The sequence below is a fragment of the Falco biarmicus genome, chromosome 3, assembly GCF_023638135.1.
Source record: "Falco biarmicus isolate bFalBia1 chromosome 3, bFalBia1.pri, whole genome shotgun sequence".
Taxonomy (NCBI): domain Eukaryota; kingdom Metazoa; phylum Chordata; class Aves; order Falconiformes; family Falconidae; genus Falco; species Falco biarmicus.
The window spans coordinates 104,636,521-104,658,132 of NC_079290.1; the positions used below are offsets into that span (position 1 = coordinate 104,636,521).

Sequence of the window (21,612 nt, forward strand, 5' to 3'; positions counted from 1 at the left end):
CTTCACACAGCCCTGTTGATGTGTCTTGACCCTGACCCGAAAGGAACTCCCCCAGGGGCACGAGGGTCTGCGGGCGGAGGCAGTTTCTCTGCCATGCAGTGATGCTTGGGCTGCCCAAATGGCCTCTGGAGGGGTGCTCCAAAGCTCTCTTGGAGACAGCCCCTGGGATGCATGCAGCTAGCATTTGCATGGGGCAACGAGACAGTCCTGTGAAGTATCCAAGTTTGCTCGGGGGGTCTGGAAAGCAGCTTCAGCAGCTGGGCCAAGGAGAAAGAAAAACACGGATATAAGAGCAACATCCAGCTGAGAAAAGCACAGCACAGCTTGCTCTGACTCAGAGAGGGAGGCTTTCCTGTGCCTTCCCGAGGAAAAATGGCATCTCTCTCTGAGCCTTTCCCTTCAGCTCCGCACAGGCTGCTGCCACGGGGAATCCAGCTGGGAGTAGGGAACCCTAAACCAGCTCAGGATTAATCCAAGCCTGTGGTAGGCAAGCACAACAGGCACGCAGGTCCTGTTTTGCCTTTCTGTGAAATGGAACACAGCTGCTGGTGTTTCCCCATCGCGGTGTGCAAGGGGAAAACGCCAGGATGGGACCATGCCTTGCTTGTTCTAAGGGCATACTAGGAATGCATTTGTGGGGCAAAAGAGAAACTTGGAAAGGATTAATAGACCAGACAGCTGCCTGCTTGCTGAGTTCTGGGAATGTAAAACACTGCAGCCATCTCAACAGCTCCTAAAATTCCCCCTGACTCGTTTCCTGTTGCTGCTTTCCCAATGCTGAAAGGCTTGGGCTCCCGTGGATAAAAAATTGGAGAGAATCCAGAATTTAGATTTCTGCCTACTCGATCTTTCCTGTCAACGGATCGTTAAATAAGAAGCAGAAATGTTGTATTCACCATACGCTCATCACCAAGAGCTAAGTGAAAATACTGCTTTAGGAAACAAGTGACAATTAGTTTGATGGTTCCATGTTCCTTATGTCAGCTGACTTAATGGAGTCATTGCACACGCTAGGTAGCGAGGCACCAAGGTCATGCATGCTTTGAAGGGAATAGTATGAGTAGAGGGTAGAAAGAGCTGCAAAGATAAAGGTTTAGCTCTCTTTGGGGAAATAGACATGAAATTCATCTGCACATGAAACACAGACGCTACAAGTCACAGTGGCAAAAAGCAAGCTGTTGCATGTACCAGCTGACAACCCCACCATGGACATGCTGGTGATAGAGCTAAAAAGGTAACAAGATTAACACCCAGGTGCAGAAGTACATGAGCTGACACGTGGAAAGACCCAGGGCTAGACAGCAGGGGCAAAGCAGATGATGGGAAGAGTCATGCGGGTGGCGGTGGCTGGGGTCTCTGATCCACAGAGGCACAGGGAGCAGGGGGCTGGCTGCAAGCTGGAGAGCTGGGGCACCGTCAGGCCAGAACAAAGGTTGAGGCACATCCCAACACAGAGCTCAGTACAAAGTTCATTGCTGCTACACTCATAAACTGCGGATAAGGAAGCTCAGGAAATCTCCAAAATGGATTTAGGTTCCACTGCAATGTCCCCAGTTTGCTCCGTGGGGACCTTTATGGCCCCTCCACTTCAGGATGCTGTTACAACCCTGTCAGGTCCTGCCATAGTGGGTGGTATCAACCCACATTGGCTTGGTACGCCATGAATTTGCTTGCTGGCCTTTGCAGTCCCTCTGAATTGTGCCAGCCACATTGGAGACGCACAGCGATGGGAACATATGTGCATGGCTGCTATTATTAGCATTAAACAAGAAGTGCTAATGCCATCGGGCAGGAGCTGTCATCCAAACAGCACACAGCCAAGCAGAGAAAGCCATGCATCCCTCTGGCCACAGCAGGGCTGGGGGAGCAGCACAAGGGGGATGCGAGGTGCACAGGGCAAGCCCGGCCCGGGCCCGGTCATCTTCAAAGCTGCATCCCTGCTGTGGATGGAGGGACTTGTGGCTCTGGGCTCAGCGCCCGGGCCCGCCCCCGCCAGCAGCATGCAGGCACATGCCCGGCACGGGGCCACCAGCCATGCTGCACACCATGTTCTGGGTTGCATGTGCCCTGACATGGGCTGCGTGTGCCCCAGCATGGGCTGCGTGTGCCCCGGCATGGGCTGCGTGTGTCCCGACGTGGGCTATGTGTGTCCCGACATGGGCTGCGTGTGCCCCGGCATGGGCTATGTGTGTCCCGACATGGGCTGCGTGTGCCCCGGCATGGGCTGCGTGTGCCCCGGCATGGGCTGTGTGTGCCCTGACATGGGCTGCGTGTGCCCCGGCATGGGCTGCGTGTGCCCCGGCATGGGCTGTGTGTGCCCCGACATGGGCTGCGTGTGCCCTGACATGGGCTGCGTGTGCCCCAGCATGGGCTGCGTGTGTCCCGACATGGGCTGCGTGTGCCCCGGCATGGGCTGCGTGTGCCCCGGCATGGGCTGCGTGTGTCCCGACATGGGCTGTGTGTGCCCCAGCATGGGCTGTGTGTGTCCCGACATGGGCTGCGTGTGACCCAGCATGGGCTGTGTGTGCCCCGACATGGGCTGCGTGTGCCCCGGCATGGGCTGCGTGTGCCCTGACATGGGCTGCGTGTGCCCCAGCATGGGCTGCGTGTGTCCCGACATGGGCTGCGTGTGCCCCGGCATGGGCTGCGTGTGTCCCGACATGGGCTCTGTGTGCCCCGACATGGGCTGCGTGTGCCCCGGCATGGGCTATGTGTGTCCCGACATGGGCTGCGTGTGTCCCGACATGGGCTGCGTGTGTCCCGACATGGGCTCTGTGTGCCCCGACATGGGCTGCCTGCTCTGTGCATTGCCCCCGCAGCATGCCGGAGCTGTGTGTGCCTCGCACAGCTCCATGCTGCCTCACGTGTGCACGTCACTGCAGCCACACACGTGAGGGTGCTGCCATGTGTGTGTCCCCCTGAGTCACGCAGGGGCTTTGCTTACAGCCCCTGGAACTGCACCCCTGAGGAACTGCACCCTCATCCCCTGCCCCATGCAGGAGGGACCCCGGGTAAAACAGGAGGTGCGAGAAAGACCCCAGTAGTGTGCCCTGTGAGCTACAGAGCCTGTGCTGGGGCAGGTGGGCTGCGTGGCCAGAGCCCCAGGGCTGCAGGCTCTTCTCCACACTCACTTGTAAGAGATTTGCCTGAAGGAATGTGGTGCCAAGAGCTGGGGCCCCAGGAGCATGTGTTCTGGGGATGGCTGTGCCACCTACGATGCCTGATGCCTGCAGTGGACCAGGGCTGCCCTCAGTGCAGCAGCTCCCCGAGGCAAGGGCCAGGAGCAGTGTGTTGCCAGGCAAGGGCTGGCTGCGGGGCTCCCAGAGGTGTTAGCCTCCTCTCTCTCCCCTCCCTCGGTGAGCCACAGTACCTGGCTGACTTCTGCTTTGCTCTGTTTCAAACCTTGCAGGCTGGTCCGAATCCCAGGCTGTTTTTTGCAGAGGAAAGCACAGATTGCCCTCTCCTTTCGGTATCAAGTCGGGAGGATGCTAGCCATCACTCGCAAGTGCTGAGATTCTGCCATAGGTTTAGTTTCACCTTTTAAGCCTCTGTAGAGGACAAGGCACATGTTTTCCTGGGGTCGAGGGGGTTAATCCTTTCTTCCTCTGCCGGCATGCTGAGGGACCAGCACATGCAGCTTTTAAGTTGCTTCTGAACGACGATGCTGAGTGGAGATTGGGCTGCTTGCTTCTGAGCCTGGGGTTTGGAGCATCCCAGAAACCACCCTGGGCTGAAACTTGTAAGGTTCAGACAAGGTCTCAGTCTGGTTAACTGGTGCAGCTGCCCCCCAAAAAAGCACAGGAACCACTAATTTACAACAGGAGGCAGACAAAATCGTCTGTTTACTTTCAAGCCTTAAATTGTCTGTTAGCAAAGTGCAGACCACAAAATGGGTGGCCCCTTTCCTGGAGAAACTGTGAAAACCTGCTTAGTTCCTGTGCTAGTAAAGCAAACAAACAAACATGACCTGGAGCTGGGTTTCAGCGTGTCTTGCTGCTCACCAGTACATGAGAGCATCTGAAAAAAACCCAAGAAAATCCTGCCTTGGTGATAAGAACCAGTCATGACAACAACCAATGGGAGAACCCAGAGATGCAATTAGGAATTTGAAATGTTTTAAACAAAGGGCAAAAGCAATCAGCAAAAGGTAATTAAAATAGATTAAATGAAGCAAAATCATCCAAGCAAAATGCTGGGAACCAGTCCAGCCAGGCAGGATACATAACTATGTGAAATGTGTGCTTGGAGTTTGTGCATTAATATTACTTTGCGCTTCTGCAAATCTTTGAGGACCTCAGAGCAGTCTGCAAGCAATTAAACCTCACAACACCCTAGGGAAGCAGAGGTTATTGTACGCACTTACAAGGTGGTTGTACAGAGACGGTGGGAGTGATTTATGCTGAGCCCACATGGCACGTTAGAGACAGAGGGGGGAATAAACCCAGGAGTCCCCAGCTAGCAGTTTGTTTTACCAGAGAGGCAGGAGGATGGTGCCATCTGAAGAGAGTGTTTTGGCTTCCACGGTAGACCTAGTGTGAGTTCATTCCTCTAAGCTGTCTTGTTTATTTTTAGCACCTAAGTTTATCTCAGGAATGACAAACTTGGCGTTCGTGCTCGGATGTGGCTAGGACAGGAGCAGCTTGCAACAATAAAATCTTAAACACACTGTGACTGCCTCTTCCTTTCCCCTTCAGCTAGCCCTGTGCATTGCGCCCTTCTGGAACCCGGCAGTGTGGCCATGCGGAGCCAGGCACTGCTTGTCTGTGCTTAAAAGTAGTGGGAAATCCACTGGAGACACTTGCATGGAAGGCTTTGACATTCAACAGTAACAAACAGATAGAAGGGAAGAGAGGGACGTTTTGCTCCTCCTTGGGCAAAAAAACCCAATCCGTCTTGTAACTGTATTTAAAAAGCAAACTCTTGGCATTGGAAAATGAATTGGGTTTTCTGGGATACTGGCTGATGTATCCACTGCAATGGCTTAACTTCAGAAAATAAAAGAAGGGATAGGAAAAAAAACCAACCCTGAACTCCAAGGCTTCCCTTTTCCCCTGGGACAGCACGGAAGTAAAGCATAAAGACCTCTGCTTGCCAAGGTTCTCTGACTCTGTATGCTTTAGGTTAGCTTCTTCAGGGGGCAGGCTCTCCAAACGGTGGGCAAGGAGGCACTGCCTCAGAGACTCTCCCGTCCTTCAGGCTGGCTTGCTGGCTTCTTTTTGAAAGTACTGTGTTTAATTGGTTGTCATTTTTATTTCAACACACCTACTGAAATGGCGGGCTGGGCAGTGTCCTGTCTGTTGGGAAGGGCATATTAGGCAGCAGTTGAGGGGGATTCCTACTTTGACCTCTTCAGAGTGCTGCCGAAACAGGCACTCGATCGAGCAGTCACTCGGGGCTGAGGCTGCTCGCCCATCACTGACCATGCGTGAGCTGATGCTTGTGCTTTGTCAGGCCAGGACTGATGAATTTCAGTTTCCCATTCTTTGAGTACCTTGAGGGATGCAGAGATCTGAACCTTTCCTCCTTTTGAAGGCAGCTGCTGCTACTTGCATTCAGCTCTTCTAAGAATTAGCTTCCCCTGCCTAAGACCTATTACACCTCATGTTCTTAGTGTGAGATTTGTGCACTTGCTCTCCAGGCTGCAGCATATGCAGGTGAGCATGCCCTGGGCTGCACAAGGTATTTAAAATACCACAGCTGGAGGGGCGCCATGGCAGCCATCACTGCGTTGCAGGAAAGCAGACTGAACAGTTAGCATCTTCATCCTGCATCCCACGGGTACCTGGATGCCTGTGTAAATCGTAAAACTGCAGGGTCTCAGTTGCACGGGTCTGTACAGTGCCTCCAGCCAGGCGCCCAAAATGAATGGACCCTTGGGAACACATCACCCAACACCAAGGAGTACCCAGAGCAGGGCTCATACAGGCTGCGTTTTGTTTACGCCTAGGTGATTCTCTGGCTTTGGTTCCCAGGTAAGATGCTTTGTGCAGGATTGTTCAGCACAAGGCAGGCAGTGAGCAGCTGGGATTAGACAGAGCAAGGATTAGACACTTGTATATATACGACCGCCAGGATTAGGCATTTGCTTGAATAACAAGGAAACATCCAGCTACAGTAAGCAGACTGAAGCATGAACTAATCCAGCACTGTCTGTGTGTAGGAAGACTTTTTGCTTGAGGGCAGTAGGTTATCCAGGAGAAGGCTGCTGTTCTGAAAGGGTATTTTAGAGGCACTCCGTCCTCAGTAGTGACTTGTGCAGCTCACTGTCAGAGATAGGAGACTGCACTGAACAGACCATTAGTCTTATCCAGCCTACCAGCTCCCTGTGTTTTGGCTAGAGCATGCAGATAGGAATTAGCGACTGTGCAATGTTTGTTCTCACAAAGCAGGAGGGGAGGCTGACAGAGAAAGCAATACAGAGGGAGAGAAAAAATAGCAAGGGAGAGAAGGAAGGAAGGGGAGGGGATGTGTACAAACATATAAATAAATATACATCACACTTTCAGGATGAGCTGGGCACAGTGGAGGAGTCCCCCTGACTCCATCCCACACTGAAATTTCAGCACAGAGTTTTGGGAAGGCGGGTGTGCCTGGCTGTGCCGACCTTGGCAGGTCCAAGCGCTGAGTAGGCGCTGCACCCCCGGCGTGTGCTGCACGAGTGACAGCGGTGGCAAGGGAGGAGGGCAGGAGGCGCAGAGCAGCAGAGTGAGGAGCAAGCAGAGGAGGAAGTGGGGTGAGCAGGGAGTTTGACGAGGTGCTCCTCTGACACACGACAGCAGCTCCAGTCCCCGGGCTGCGTGGGTGGCAGCGCAGGCTGCGTGCCTGGCTTGCCTTTCCCAGGCACGAAGCAGGCAGCCTACCACACAAAGAAAGTGGTCATTATGTGACTGGTGCTCCCACCTCGCTCTCCCCGCTCAGCTCCCCTCCCTGCTGGAGCAGTCACAGTCCCTCTTTCAGTGCCTTTTCAGAGCACTCGAGCCACCCAATTCATTACTGCGTTCTCACCGGGATGGGACGGGATGGGCTGGGATGGTCTCTGGGCAGCCAGACAAGGAACATGACATCATTAATTCTCAACAAACGAACAGGAGCCAGGCCTGCTCAGGAAAAGGTATCCGGGCAGAGCACACTCTTCACTTGGGCAAAAATTTTGCCGGGGGATACTTCTTCCCAATCAATGTACAAACTGGTCTAACCTCGCCACTTTGGCACTAAGGTGAGGACAAGAAGTCCAAGCCAGGGGTAAACAGTGTGTCTGGCTTACAGGACACTGAATACAAATGTTTTCTGGATGGCAGGGTGAGGTTATAGCCTCTGTGGTTAGTTTAGTGTGTGGGTTTTAAATAAACTTCACCCTCCAGATTACAGCCTATCTGTAACTGCCAAGTGCGGGTTCACTTTGGGTGATGCATTTTTCCTGTTCGTCCTGAAGTCCCCTGTTTGCCAGGTGCACCACATTGAAAGTGGGGTGCAGAACTGTCTGAAAGGTAGCATGGTGGCTTTGAAAGCTTTGGCTGTCTTCATCAGCCTTGGGAGAGAGCTTGTCCAAGGTATCGATTTGATAATATAGGTCAGCTCTAGTCATTATGCAGAGGGATCAATCACACCAGCCAGGCTCAGTGCAACTTCAATCGGTGTGACAAAATCAGAGGCAAGGGGGAGTTTGAGGTTGGTTTTGCCCTAGATTTTTTTCCCCTTTATCTTCAACTCTGTTCCACCAGTTGGTGGAGCAGAATATAAACCGAAGCAGCAAAATGCTTTGGGTTTCTTAAAGCTATAGCACTGGATGGGCAGGAAAGGTCCAATGATTCCTCCACAGCCTCTGAAATGAATCCCAGTTACTGTGTGAGGGAGGAGACTTCCATTCTTAAAATAAAGGGTTTGTTTAAATTCTCTTCCTTGTGCTGCCTGAAGATGGTAATGCCACCTCTTTGTCCCCTGAAGGATCGGGTCTGAGGATCTGGGGGTTTGGGAGGGCGCTGTAAAACTGCATCTTGGGTCCCTGCGACCCGCGCTGCGTGTTATATCACACATACTGCTTTGGCAGACATGGAGGGATTTTTTCAAGCCGCAGTTCCTGGAAGCAGTTTGTGCTGCAGGGTCTTTCCCTCTTTCTCTGCTGCACTGGCCAGCAGCATATATCCTGTAGGGCCTCTGTGAGTGAGCTCTGAGCCAGGCAGACACAAGCTAGCTCCAAACCGCAAGCTTTGTGGCCTCAGTGCAGCGCCAAGCAAAAGACCATGCAGATGTACTCTCAGAGGGACATGTGCTATTCTCATGTAGTTCACGCTCTGCCCTGAGTGCTCCTGGAGCACTCTTAAAGTTGCACAAGAAGCAATTGAATTCCCCTTCTGTCTCCCCTTCATGCTTTTTCTGTAATCCGCTCCAGCTCTGCCAGGCTGGTGGGTGAAAAGCAGAAAAAAGCCTGCTGCTGCTGCACACCGGGCAGGAGGTGCAGCTCTGGATACACACCATTTCCAGGTTTCTCGAGGAGAAAGGTCCCATTTCCACCCAGTGCAAAAGAGAACTGGTGGGAGACAGCACTTTTTCTTTGCATGGGGCTTATCATTCCCATTGCCTTTCTGCCCCTCCCTGTCTGTCTGGCAGGCTACCTGGACTGCAAGCAGAGATGGTATCACACAAGAGGCTGATAAGGGCAACGGGAATGTGGCAATCAATGGTCAGAACCTCCCCTTTAATCGGGTCTGGTAGGACTGCCCATAGGTAAACAGATTGACGCGTTTTGCAGGCTTCCCCTGCACGATGTCTGCATGGCTTTCTGCACTGAAATACGGTGTTTGAGCTATTAATTTCCTTTGGAAAGCTCCAAGCAGGTGACTCATGCCGTGTACCTTGACTTCTCTTTGCACTGCCAACACCGATGCACTTTTTTTTTTTTTTTAATGGCTGGAATTTGTCCCCTTTGCTTTGACCCTGACGCAGACAAACACCACCCCCATGACCCCGGCTTGCCAGTGATTTTATGGGAGACCAACTCTTTTCTGCGTGCTTGGTATGTGGGTAAGGAGCACAGCGGTGGGGGAGTCCACCTGTATGGTTTCAAGGTGGAACTGGCGGTCTCTGAGGAGCAGTCCTGCAATGACTGCTCGCCCTGCTCTCGCCCTCCTGGGCCAGGGATTGCCCAAAGGCCCTTGCTGGTTGGTGCCTGTTTGGCTGCATGTAGGAAATGGGCAGACAGCTGCAGTCCATTCCCCAGTGGACACGTGTCTGTTTGATGGAGAAGGGTGATTTCAGGGGCTGCTAATGGGCTCTGTGATGGACAGCCCCAGCAGAGGAGCCAAAGGCAGAGAGGAACAGAGAGCCTGAGACCCCACTCTCATCCCTGGAGGTGGCCTCTTTCACAGCAGGGCTTCAGCTGGAAAAGCTTCTCCTCTGCCTTTGTTACTTGTTCTGCGTACAAAGGGACAGCTTGGGTATGTAGTGCTGTCAAGCCAACACATCTCCCCCATCCTTAGACAACAATTTACACAGGTCTGCCTTTCTTTTTCTTACAGTCTGTACAGTACTTCTGGAAAGAAATGCATCTTCCTGGTTTATATCTGCAGCCTGGCAAAGAGTTGGTAGCCTGTAGAAAGTTCTGCTAATGCCACTGCTGTCAGGCTTGTTTCACTGTATTTAATCTGACTTAACTGAGAAGTACTCGAAGAAAGAGGGGCAAAATGTGTCTGGGATGGGCAAATAACTATTTTGGGGGCATCTTACCTTCAGCAGGCACTTGGTGATGGCCGTGGCTGTCATGGGGCACATTACTAACTCCAAGAAATCAATCTGATATTAATTGAAAGAGCACACGCGGAACTAAAACCGCTGCAATGAAAATCTCTCAGATTTATGGTCCCTCTTACATTAGCTAGTTAAAAAAGTAGTACAAACATTTAAACACCAGTGGCAGTAAAGGTAAAAACGTAAGTTTGATTAGATAAAGAATAAAGATACGTGCTTTATATTTACACCTGGACCATAACCTTTGTTTGCTTCAAGTTAAGGCTACTCAAGTGCACAAGCAGAGATTTCCTGGAGGCCCGAACACCTCTGAGTGTAGATGAACTCTTGGGGTTTGGGTGCAGAATCACTCTGAGAACAACCAAAGAGATTGTGACTTCCCCTCTGCAGAAGAAGGGGCAGAAAGAAGGATGTGAGCTCATTTTGGGACAGAGCCAGAGGCGTTAGTGTAAGCCCCTCTCAGCAGGGAATTGAGCCAAGCCGTGGGGATGGTGCCCTCCAGAAGAGAGGCGGCCTGGGGACAGGCACACTTCCAGCAGGTGCAGGTGGCTCTGCCAGACCGCCTACTGCAAAGCGACAGGGTCATTAATGAAGCTTGTGGACTCTTTTGGCTGCGAGTTGCTCAGGAAGCAGCAAGGTGTGGGCTGCCGTGCTGCTGGCTCTCCGAGGCTGGGTCTGTGCCACTGGGATGGTAGCGATCCAGTGCCACTGCTCCCCGTGGGCTGGGGGTGGTAGGAGGCACAGGGGCTCCCAGGGGGAAGGTGGGGGGTGTCACATGCCTGGATCCGTGGTAGGGTGGGCAATTCCCCAAAACTCACATCACAGCCTGCCGGCTGCGAGGCTGAGGTCTCGTCAGACTCCTCACCCACATAACCATCTCCTGTGTGTGCTGGTGTGCAATTAGCAGTGCCCTCCCGACTGTCATCACCACAGCTACTGGAAGAACCAGCCAAGCCCGACTCAGACCCATCGTCAGACAGATCTGGTGTCCCTCCTATCTGCCAGGACCAGGTGCTGTAGGAGGGACAGACCCTTGCATCCACTTTCACAATGGATGTGATTGCCACTTGCTCTGCAGAAGTCCCGTTTTTTTGGCTCTGTCCTCTGTTGACATCGAGGTTAAATTAGTGCAGCTCTGTCGACTTGGTGGCACTACCCACCTCTAAGACACGTGTCAAGGGCATGGAGAAGCCGGCCTCGCGGACACGGTGGCACATGCCTCTATTTTTTTTATTTTTTTTTTTGCACACGTCAAGTGAGCAGATTCCATTTTAATGTCACGCCTGTGCGGTGGTGGTGCATTCCTTTGAGCGTTGCCATGTGGGGCCAGGATGGTGTTTGGCTGCGGTTAAAGCGCTTTATCAGTTTCTGAAGTCACTTTGTAAATAGCGGCAGCCAAGAAGCCAGGAGTGGGGGGCGGGGAAAGAAGGGAGAAAAATAAAAGCCGGAAGAAAAAGGGCTTTGTTAATTTTAATAGGGTGTGTTATGTTCTTCCTTCATCTCCCAGATATGCCACACTTGGCGATGACAACCCTGCTTTATGGAGACCTCGGTCTTCCCTAGCCCCCACCCAGCCTAGTTAAAAATCCCACACTGCATAGCAGAGAATAACTTGCATTGCACTTCTGGCAGGCGAGGGTAAAACGCGGCTCTGTTTTCATCACGGAAAAGCCTCCAGGCACATATTTTTGTAATTAGGCTTTTCTGCTCAGCAGTTTTTGCAGCTGTGATGACACTTGGGTGTCGCCCCCCGGTTTCTCACGCTCTGCCTGCCAAGGCGCGGAGCCGCTGGGCTGCAGCCAGCGCCGAGGTCGGTCAGCCCGTGGCCCCCGCGCCGCCTGCACGCGCTGGGGAGAAGGTGCTTTGCTAACTCTTGCGGCTGGTGGAAATGGGCCACGGTTCCTCCTCAAGGTCACTGCTAATGCCTGCGCTTGCTCGGCTTGTTCTGGCGGCAGCAGGGTGGCAAGGGGCTTTGGGGCTGGGGGCTTTACTGCTCCTCTGCCTCCGAGCATGCTACTATTTCTCCCTTTCCTTCCAGCAAAGAGGAGGTTTCCTCTCCCCTTCCACTCGCTTCTCCTTTAGCGCCTGGCTTTTAAGCAGGCTTTTCTTAGCCCACAGAGCCCCTGGGGAGCCTTCCTGGGGATGAGGAAGGAGGAGGAGATGGGAGGGCCTGGAGCAGTTCCCATGCTCGGGGGCTGCAAGGCTGCTTCCTCCCCACCAGCCCCAGCTCCGGGAAACAGCAGGCGTGAGCTGGACACTGGCAGGCTCCACACCGCCTGCCCTGCTCCCTCTCCCCCTCAGCTGCCGGCCCGGAAACCTCGCTCCAGCTGTGGCTTATTAAAGCCGGAATGTCTCTGCGGGACCGGGGAGAGCCAGAAGGATCATTAATAACAACTAACTATGCTGCCTTGCGTGCCAGCCAAGACTTGAAACAGCAGCTCCCACACAAGAGGCAAGAAACATGCCCCCCCAGCAGCATCGTTTCATGGCTGCGCATCTACCTCCCAGCCTGGCTATTTGCCACCGTGTCCCCTTCCCATCTGGGGGCAAGGCAGATGGATGTGCTCCTTGCTGCCAGAGCCAAGAGCAGGATGGGGATCCTTTCGCTGGGCTTCCATGGTCATTAAATGTGTGAGGCTTTAGCGAGAGATGAAAACTGGTAGGAGCCTGACCTCGCTCCGCTCGCCCTCCCCCAGGGGTAAGAGCTGACCCAGGCGATGCTCTGCGATGCACCTGGAGCAGCAAAGCCTCTGACTGGTTGCATTTGATGTCCTAAGAAGTGCTTTGGCCCCCAGGCTTGGGCTCTGCACTCAGATGTTGACCTACCAAGTGACTGCAGGCAAGCAAATTGCTTTCTGGCCTCAGTTTCTCCTCTGACTTGTTTATTTAGTAGTGCATTATTTGGAGACGGAATGGCTTTTCTCTGCTTGCAGGGACCCTGATATTTCTTGTGTTCCTAGCCTCTACCAGAATTAACGTTTAGTAGTGGTCATAAAGCATTCTGTGAATTTGCACTTTTTTCCTCTTTGTGAATATGTTGGAATGAGATCTTTAGTTCTGTGATTGTAGACACTGGCCCAGAGCCAGTTCTTGCATAAGTGGGTGGATGTCATCTCATCGAGGCCACTTAGCTCTGCATTTCAGCATCCATCGCAACAATTGACTGTCTGCCTATGCTTTGGTGAGTTGTTGGCCTTTCTCATTTCAAAAGAACTGGATTATAAAGAGCATCGTGGCAGGTACCTTGTGTGAATAGCATATGCCGCTAAGCAAATGGAGGCTCTGGCCACCCTTTTCAAGAACTGGGGACATTCGCCTTTTCAATAGCTCTTCAATGCACTCCACGAAGTGGACATGAGGTTCACAGCCCAGTACTTGTCAGGTCGCTTTTCACTTGTTTTACAGTTGCCATCACATCATCCAATACTGATGGCACCAACAAAGAAACAGATCTCAGAATGGGCTTTGGGGACCGGCGTGATTTTACCTCTTCTAGCAGAGCTTTAATCCCTGAGAATTTTCCTAGCGATCTGCGTGCTATATCTAAGCATCTATTACGTAGGAAAATACAGGTTTTCATTTTACACAGGGCTTTCCTTCTGGTGTTGCTTGCAGGATGGTAGATTAAGCAGCCAGACACACACACACAAAAAAAAAACACCTTAAAAGCACAACATTTAAAAAGGAGATCATCTTTTGACACCAGGCTGTTTGTTATAATGAAGGCACTAGACATGGGGGGTTTTTTTCATATTTCAAATGAAAGCTGACTTTTCTGCTGAGATCGCTTGACTCCAGGAGCTGCAGCCCAGAGTAAAACTACTTCATAATGTAAAATGCTCTGCTGAAACAAGGTTTAGCAGCAGCACGCTTTCCCTGAAAACTCAAGTCTTCCGATAATCAGGAAGAGGAAAGAAGCCAGCAGCTTTGAAAGAACTTACTAAAGTGCTCTCGTTTATTCTTACAAGTCTTGCATGCCAGCTTCCTTGTAAAACTCTTCTGTAAAAAATATCTAGAAGGAAATTAGATTTAAAAAATTAAAATGTCAAACCCCCTCTTTCATACCAATGCACAAATAAACTTGTTCAGAACCAAAGCAATAAGATGCATTTCTGGCCTTGGTTTTATAAAGTGACAGGGTGGCTTTATTCAGAGCAGAACAAAACAGCAGTTTCTGTTCAGGAGCCCACATAATCAGCCTCCTGGGTGAAATTTGCACTTGAGATGTTGCTGGTGTCTAGAGCATGTGCTGTCCTTTGGCATGAGGGATTTCACCCTCTGAGCTGCATCTCCATGTGTTTTGGCATATTGCTCAATTGCAAACTCTCCTTCTCCCATTATACCAGCAGCTCAGGCCAGCTCCATCACTGTTCGATCAGTCCCAGAGACCTCACAGCAGAAGTTAATTTGGCCCCTCTGGCTTCTTCATTACTGTTTTAGTCAACTGGCTTCAGCTGTGGCTGTTTCCCACTCCATCCCTGGGGGTGAGATGCAGTCTGTTGGCTGTGGTGGCTAGCCATTGGAACCAGACCCATGTTCAGCACCATCAAATCGCACTGGCACCACCAGCAACTGCTGTGATCCCTGAAAAATCCATCTGGCATCTGACTCAAGAAATCCACCCTGATGCATTAGAGGTAAGCTTAAACGCAGGGACTAGAGCCCTGGGTTTCGTTTGGGCCGAAAGACATTTGGTTGTCTACCGTGGGTTTCCATGCCGTTCCTGCAGCATACCCCCAGACAGTTTGGGACAGGTTGCAGGGCACTTGTTGCAGTGTGGTCAGTGGCTGAGTACCACGAGCAGCTATTCCAGCCAGGGCACCACAGGAGTCCATCGCTAGCACGTGCACTGCACATGTCGGTACACTGCTTGCTGCGTTGTAAGTGGAGGAACTGAGGCAGGGAGCAGTGCTGGTGCTTGCTGAACCTGGAGCAGCCTGGGAGGATGGCACGGCACAAAGAGGTCACCTGGGGCACACAGAGCCACGTACTTGCAGGCCTTTCACTGGTGTGCTCGTGTGGACCAGAGTCAAATGCTGCTGTTGGTGTTGCAGTGTGGCTCCCAGACATGTTTTAGTGTCATCCTCCAAAAGAAGTTCTCTCTTCTGCACCGCTGTCCCTCCGGGTCACAGCTGGGTGCTACAGGGACAGGCTATTGCTGTGCAGAGTCCCTCCAGCCCTGCCATGCTCCACTCCTTGGATCTTGGGCAGTCATGCAATGTCTGGGTGCCTCAGCTCCTTGTCTGTCCCATAGCACTGCTGCAAAGAGAATACAGCACCTGCCAAACAAACAACTTGCAAGTGCTGGAATACCAAGATCTGGCAGAATAATCAGTTTTCTTAGAGAGGGGAAGACACGGGGCCGGGAATGGGGACAGCGTCAAGGTAACAGCAGCATACTTGATTTGACCATGGTACTCAAAGTGACTGGTGGTTTTGGCACAGCTCGTGCACATCAAGGCTCTTGCAAGCTGCCTGTATCGCTATTGCTTCCACAGGTCTTGGTCAGGGAAGGTCCACTCCACCTGCTTTCATATCTGCGTCTGGGGATCAGTTTCCAAATCCCTGGTGCAGCAAGGGGGAGTCAGTGACAGAGCTGATGAGGATGGGTGCTGTGGCTTAGTCAGTGCTTTGTAGAAAGGATGTATTTATATATATGTAAATATAAAGGGTATAAAATAGATCTATATTAGGCCGAACACTGCTTATGTTGGTTTGTGGAAATTCATGAAGGTCTTTCAATCCCAGCAAACCCAGAGCTCAATAAATGAATGCACTGCTCAAAACTGGTGGCTCCCAACCTGACACAATTATGTAAAATTAAGTTCCAAATAAATTACAGAGGGAAAGGATGGGGGATCAAGGAAAAGAAGATTTTGGGAAAGCCTGTATAATTGGCCTAGGCCTTTTGACCCTGTCTATTATAGAGGATCTAAGGCTCCTTCATTACCCGGCTCCACGTGCATTATAAGTGTCAGCTCTCTCCCTGAGCAAGCTTTGGGAGGCATTTAGAATCAGACAAGTGTAGAAAATCCTCCAAGCTCTCCCAGATAAAGTCCCTGGAGGATTCACATCTCCAGGCCACTCTTAGGCCTTGCGTTTGGCCTTTTCATTTTGGCGCACAACCTGCCATTAGTCACTGACCCTTCAATAAAGCTTAGTCAGAGTTCACTGGAGGTGAAGGGAATCGTGCAGCCTGCTCGCTGCTGCTGCAGCCGTGGCGAGGCTGGGGCAAAGGGTGCCAGCTCCAGGAGACACTGAATTGTCCTCTTACAAAAGGCATATTTAGCTGATGCCATTTCTATGAAATTCCTTCTTCTTTTTTTTTTTTTTTTCTTTTTCCTCTTTCTTTTTTTTTTTTTTCTTACACATCCCACATCTAAGAAGCAGGAGGGGTGAGGAGAGCATGGAGCGGGGTCTGGCTCCTTCCCATACAAATTGGCTGTGAAGTTTACAGCACATGGTGGAGTCCAGGCTTTCCCCTGCCAGTGGGGAACCATGTTATTACAGAACTCGGATCCCAGATGGCATCCTTACTGCTAGCCACTCCAAACCATTTCCTCTGAATGGTGCCAGTCCTGCCAGACCCCAGTGCTCTGAGGAAGAGGAGGTGCTGACCCTTCCGAGACCCTCCTCAGCCATTCAAGATATCTTGAAAAGCACTCATGTGCTTTGCTTATGAGCCTGTTGATAGGAAAGAGCCTGTGGAAGGAACCCATACACCGCATATGCCTTTTCCTACTTTGAACCATGCTGTACTCTTATATTAACAGGAATGATGGATGTTTGGACCATCCTCAGGGATAATGTAATCAGAAAGGAGTAGTGTCACAGGATTCACTATGGAACAAGGACCAGAAAAAGTGTGATTCTTATTATTTTTATTTTCCCCCTGAGCCCAGATCTTAAAATATTCTCAGGGCACATTAATTTTCTCTGTACAGTGCAGCTAGGTCCTTGGGACAGTCTGTCATAATAAGCAGGTATGACAGGCAATAATATGGGTCAGACGTCCTGCATTTCGCTCGGAGTCATTAGCTGATGGTTTAACAACGGCACGTCTTTTCTGCCTAAATGGCACGCAGGTACACACTTGCCTTTTCCAGACTGATCCACAGCTGTCAGCAGGTGAGAGCTGCTGTTTGTGAGTGGTGCTAAGTTTCGCTCAGACTTCTTCCTCTCTCTTGTGGTTGCTAAATATTTCCAAGTGATTTTTACAACTGGCTGATGCCATTTTTAAAAATAGGCTTTTCATGCATTTAATATTACCTACTTTGGAGGCAGTATGTGACACAGACCTGTCTGTTCCGAGCTCAGAGTGTTTCTCCAAATTTCTAATAAATCAGCAATCCTGCAGTAGCTGACATGATTTTAGCTCATTGCCAAATGGGGATGAATTATGATATATCCACATTTAGCAAGAACTTTGAGATCTTCCAGTTACAAATAGCTCCCAGAGAAGGAAAAATATTCAGTGAACCTGACAGGCACTATTTATGAAGGTTACAGAAAAGTACTCTAGACAGATCTGGACCATTTTTATGATGACATATGTTTCTAGGGTATCTCTGCTTTGTTCTTGCCAGCAGTGGTTTGGAGGTTCCTTCCTTTGGGTTCTTTTGATTTTCTTATGCGCTTGCACTTTTCTTGTCTTCACTAACTATTGTGTTTTATTACTTATGGCTGGATTCTGTGCTTCAAACTGTGAAAAAGATGACCAGAAGGTAGCAGAAAGTATCTTTGGACATTGTGTATTGGAAAGCACCGTCGCAAACACAATTGTAGGAAATCCCATGCTTGCTTCATTTAAAACTAGTGTGGAAACTGTACAGGAGCAAAGTAGGCTGACCCTCTCTGTTTCACAGTGATCTCGCAGGAATTCTCCTACCGTTCTGTGTGTTGGCCCTTGAGGCATTTAAAGAAAAGTGACACTGGTGTCCCCAGACATTCAGAAAATCATGAGTCAGCCCTGTATGTACACAAAGACTGGGAAATTAAATTTCAAGTTGTGAGACTTGGAAGAAACAAATGTGGGGTTCGGTTGGCCTTGCAGTTTTTTAGCTTCTGATGTTTCCTCAAACTGCATTTTCAAGCTTTCTTCTGTAGCCACAAGAGCCAAATTTTGATTGCTTTTTAAATAAAAACTGAGCTTCTCATACAGTCCAACTACAGAAAGTGTGCCTTTACACAAAATAGAGCATGAACTGTAGTAAAATGTGAATTTTTCTACCATGAGAGCTCAGGATTTTCAATGGTGAGCAGTAATGACTGACTTAAATGTGTTGGAGATATAGTAGCAAACAAGCTGAATATGCCCTAGGAAATTTCAAACCAATTTCTTTAAAAACAGAGCGTGCGCTTGAAGCTGTACCTGCAGCAAAGTCAAGACAGCCTTTGCCAGAACCTGCTAGATGCCATGGGGAGATCTTTCCATGTAGGATTTAAGACCCGACGTCTGTGTGGTTGTCAAAAGGAGCTGGCCCTCCTCTTTGGCGAGCTGGCTGAGCTGTAAAGGTTAGCAGGTTTGCAGAGCCCGGCCATCAGGGTTCAGTGCTTTTGAGTATTCAGAGCTGTAGCTGAGAGAGACAGATCTTGGACAGCGTTTGGATGGAAACTTTGCTTAGATGTATGGCCATCAAGTAAATGTAGGCACTCGGCAATTCTCATCTTGCTTAAAAAGTCAGTTCTGAACAGAGAGCTTTGGAATGACATGGTGAGAGGCGCCTCTGTGCCTCAGTGTCCCTGTCTTGGCAACAATCCTTCGTCACCTGCTGTCATGCGAAGTGCCTGGTGTAAAATACACCACAGAGAAGTGCCAGATGCAGGATGAGTAAAAGGCCAGATTCTCTGTTTTTGATTGTAGGCTCTTGGTTGCCTTTGGTCAGGAGCTGCCACCCAGCTTATTTACAGTGATGCTTGGAAAGCACGCACGTGAAGGTTTATCGCTGTCAGACTGGCTTGTTCAATAACACTTTTGTTTAGTTTCTTTTCCAAGGTGAAAAGTGACACAGTATAAAGGGGTCAAGGCAGCAGGGGACCCTGCTAGAGAGGAGGGTGGGAAAACACAGGCCAAAAGCTACGACCATCCATATATTATGAGAAAAAAAGACAAAATAGCCTGGGCTTTGGTGAGTGCCCCCTCCCTAGCTGCACCATCTCCCCCTAGAAACAGGTGTCCATGCTCTTGTGGAGGACACAGGGAGACCCAGAATTCGGCCCGGCTCTGCCAATGCCCGTGGCCTTGGAGGAGCTCCTTTCCCTCCTGGTGGCTCAGCTCTCGGTGTGAAGAAGTGCCGCTGAGGGCTGACAGGCAGACAAGCTGCAGCCAGGGCTGAGATGCACAGATATCCTTGATGGAAAGGGCAGCCGAGGACTGTGCTTTGCCGCTGCAGTGCAGGACGGGGACCTGTGCTGCTGATGCTGCACAGAGAGCTCGGCGTCCTCCTCGCACCATCTGCTCACGTGAGAGATGCTCAAGGTCCCCACCTGTGTTACTGCTGCATCCAGGGGAGCGCAGTGGGAGAAAGGAGGGGAAATAGCAAAATGTGTTTCTTCTGCAGATTGGTTTCAAGGAAAATTTGCCCTTTCACAGTTGCTTAAGCGAAATGTCAGCGAATGCCAAATGCCCGGAGCCACATATGCTCTACACAAGAGAGGCTCCATAAATCAGGGAGCAGTTAGTGGGAAAAAATCAGGTTCCAAGGAGGAAAGCTGTGGGATACGGTTTTTTTTTTCCTTAAAGCTAGGGCAGCAGTGTTTCAGTTTATTATGCGGCCCAGCAGTGATGGAATTCATCACATTGTCACTCCCCTTCTTTTTTTTTTTTTATCCAAGAGGAGTGAGTGTATGTGTGTGTATACGTGTGTGAGGTGGGGGAGGAACAAAGCGGCCGTGCAATCAACTTTGTATAAAATTGGCGCCATGTCCCGCTCACAATGCGGGACAAAGGCTGGGGGGCTGGTGGCTCAGCTGGGAGTCAAGGCAGCACAGCTGTGACCAATGCCAACACAGTTCCCGTCAATATGGAGTGACCCTGGCTCTTTTTGCAACCTGCTTCCAGGCTCATCTCCAATAATTCTCACAAAAGACAGGAACAAACAAAACCTTTGTCAGCACTTCCAAGACTTTCCCTTGAAAATCTTAAATATTTCATTAGACTCTTCTTGTTCCTTTCTTTTTCTTTTACCTGATCTGGGCTTTAAAAAAAGCAAATGTGGACACTAAAACTCTGGGTCAACAAATGATTAAAGGAAAGGCTTAAAAGGAGGAGGAGTGGGTTTAGTAGTGGGGGAAGCTACTTGTGCTGCTGTCCAGTGTGGAACACTACAAAGGCAAGAAAGAAAGAAACTCGCCTGCTGGTTAGTTAACACTCGAGGCAGGTACAGTATTTTCTTAAACCTGTTTGCTTAGAGAGGCCCAGGCTGAAATACTGTAGCCAGTGGGGCTGGGGAAGCGCGGTGGCACAGGGCGAGGGCAGGAGGGGACCCCAGGCTGCCCTGCAGGCTCTGCAGCCCCCCAGCTGTGGGCATCGCGCCGCCCGCCCTGCTGCCCCCGGGGAGAACCGATCACCGAGCTGAGGCACTGGCTGTGCCGAGGGAGTGTGGCTGGGCTCCCTGTCTGGAGTAGGTCTCCTAGCCGGCAGCAGTTCAAACTCCACCTGACTTTGACAGAGCCTAAGACGTACTGAGGAGCTCTGGCAATGCACGTGCGGATCGGCGCAGGGCTCCCTGCTTTCCTTCTGCCGTGCAACAGTTCTGAGGAAAGCCCCACGCTGTTCCTTTGCAGCCCAAATAATCTCGAGCTCAGTTGGGTTGGGGAAAAAGGAATAATAAATCATAGTGTTATCTCTCATCTGGGAAGAAAGCTTTGGGAAACCAACATTTGGCCTCTCACCATCATACATCCTCTTAGACATTGCTGGGTCGCTCACTCACACCAGCTGGGAGCAAAACCAGGGAAACTGTGCATCCAAAATGATGCTGCATGCCAATGCTTCTGATGACATGGGCCCTAACTCCTCCTGAGGCAGACTTGGCCAAAGGGTCTAAATGCTTGGGAAAGAGAAGGTGGAGAAGGGAAAGAAAAAGTCAAATCCTGTCTCTCCTAACCTTGACCAAGTCTGTAAAATGACCCTTCTCCTAGGTTATGAGGGCTCTGATTTGCTCCACAGGCTCTTCCAGGCATCCCCGAGCTAACAAAAGGGTCTGGTTACAAATATTAAACACTTCTTAATAACTCTGCCATGCCATGAAACAGAGTCCATTCTGGTTTGCTAAATGACTCTGAAAGGACATTTTTCCTCCCCTGCTTCCCTTCTCTTGCCTGGTTTTAAATAGGCCCTGAGTGGTAGGAGCCAGCACAATGGCATCACTCCGGCTTTGTTTCAGCCTTGATTTAGCCACCCTTTTAAGGACCCTACTGAATAATTCAGTATTATCATTCAGGATGACGCTGGATTATTAAAAGGGTTTCTTCCCTCCTTCCCCCTCCTCCTTTCCCCCCATAACCTTTAAATTCTTTTCACACGTGAATGGGTTCAAAGGAAGTCGTGTAAGGAAAACACACAACGAGGAGGTTGCTGCTCTCCCCCTCTGCTGTCAGTTTGATAAATATAATGTGTCACCAATTAAAAACTCATTGCCATTCTCCTGCTGCAGCCATTGCCTCGTTAAGGTCCTCCTCCCGGGGTGGCTCCCAGGATCCGCTGCTATCATTGTTGATAACAGAGGGCCTGGTTTTTTCCCATCCTGGGCCATTTCAGTGCTACACATTGGCATGTAAATAAGTTATTCACTCGACATCACTTTCTGATAGAAAAATGACCATGAAACTCTTTGATTTTGGGTTTGCTCTTGTCACAAGCGCACA

The 21,612-nt window shown here is 50.5% G+C and overlaps 1 protein-coding gene across 1 annotated transcript; it reads left to right on the forward strand.

The window, feature by feature from the left end:
* Nucleotides 1–2,114: 2,114 nt before the first annotated feature.
* LOC130145962 (chorion class high-cysteine HCB protein 12-like) lies at nt 2,115–2,507 on the forward strand. Its single transcript, XM_056331524.1, has one exon. The coding sequence runs from the start codon at nt 2,115–2,117 to the stop codon at nt 2,505–2,507; it is 393 nt and encodes a 130-aa protein (XP_056187499.1).
* Nucleotides 2,508–21,612: the final 19,105 nt, after the last annotated feature.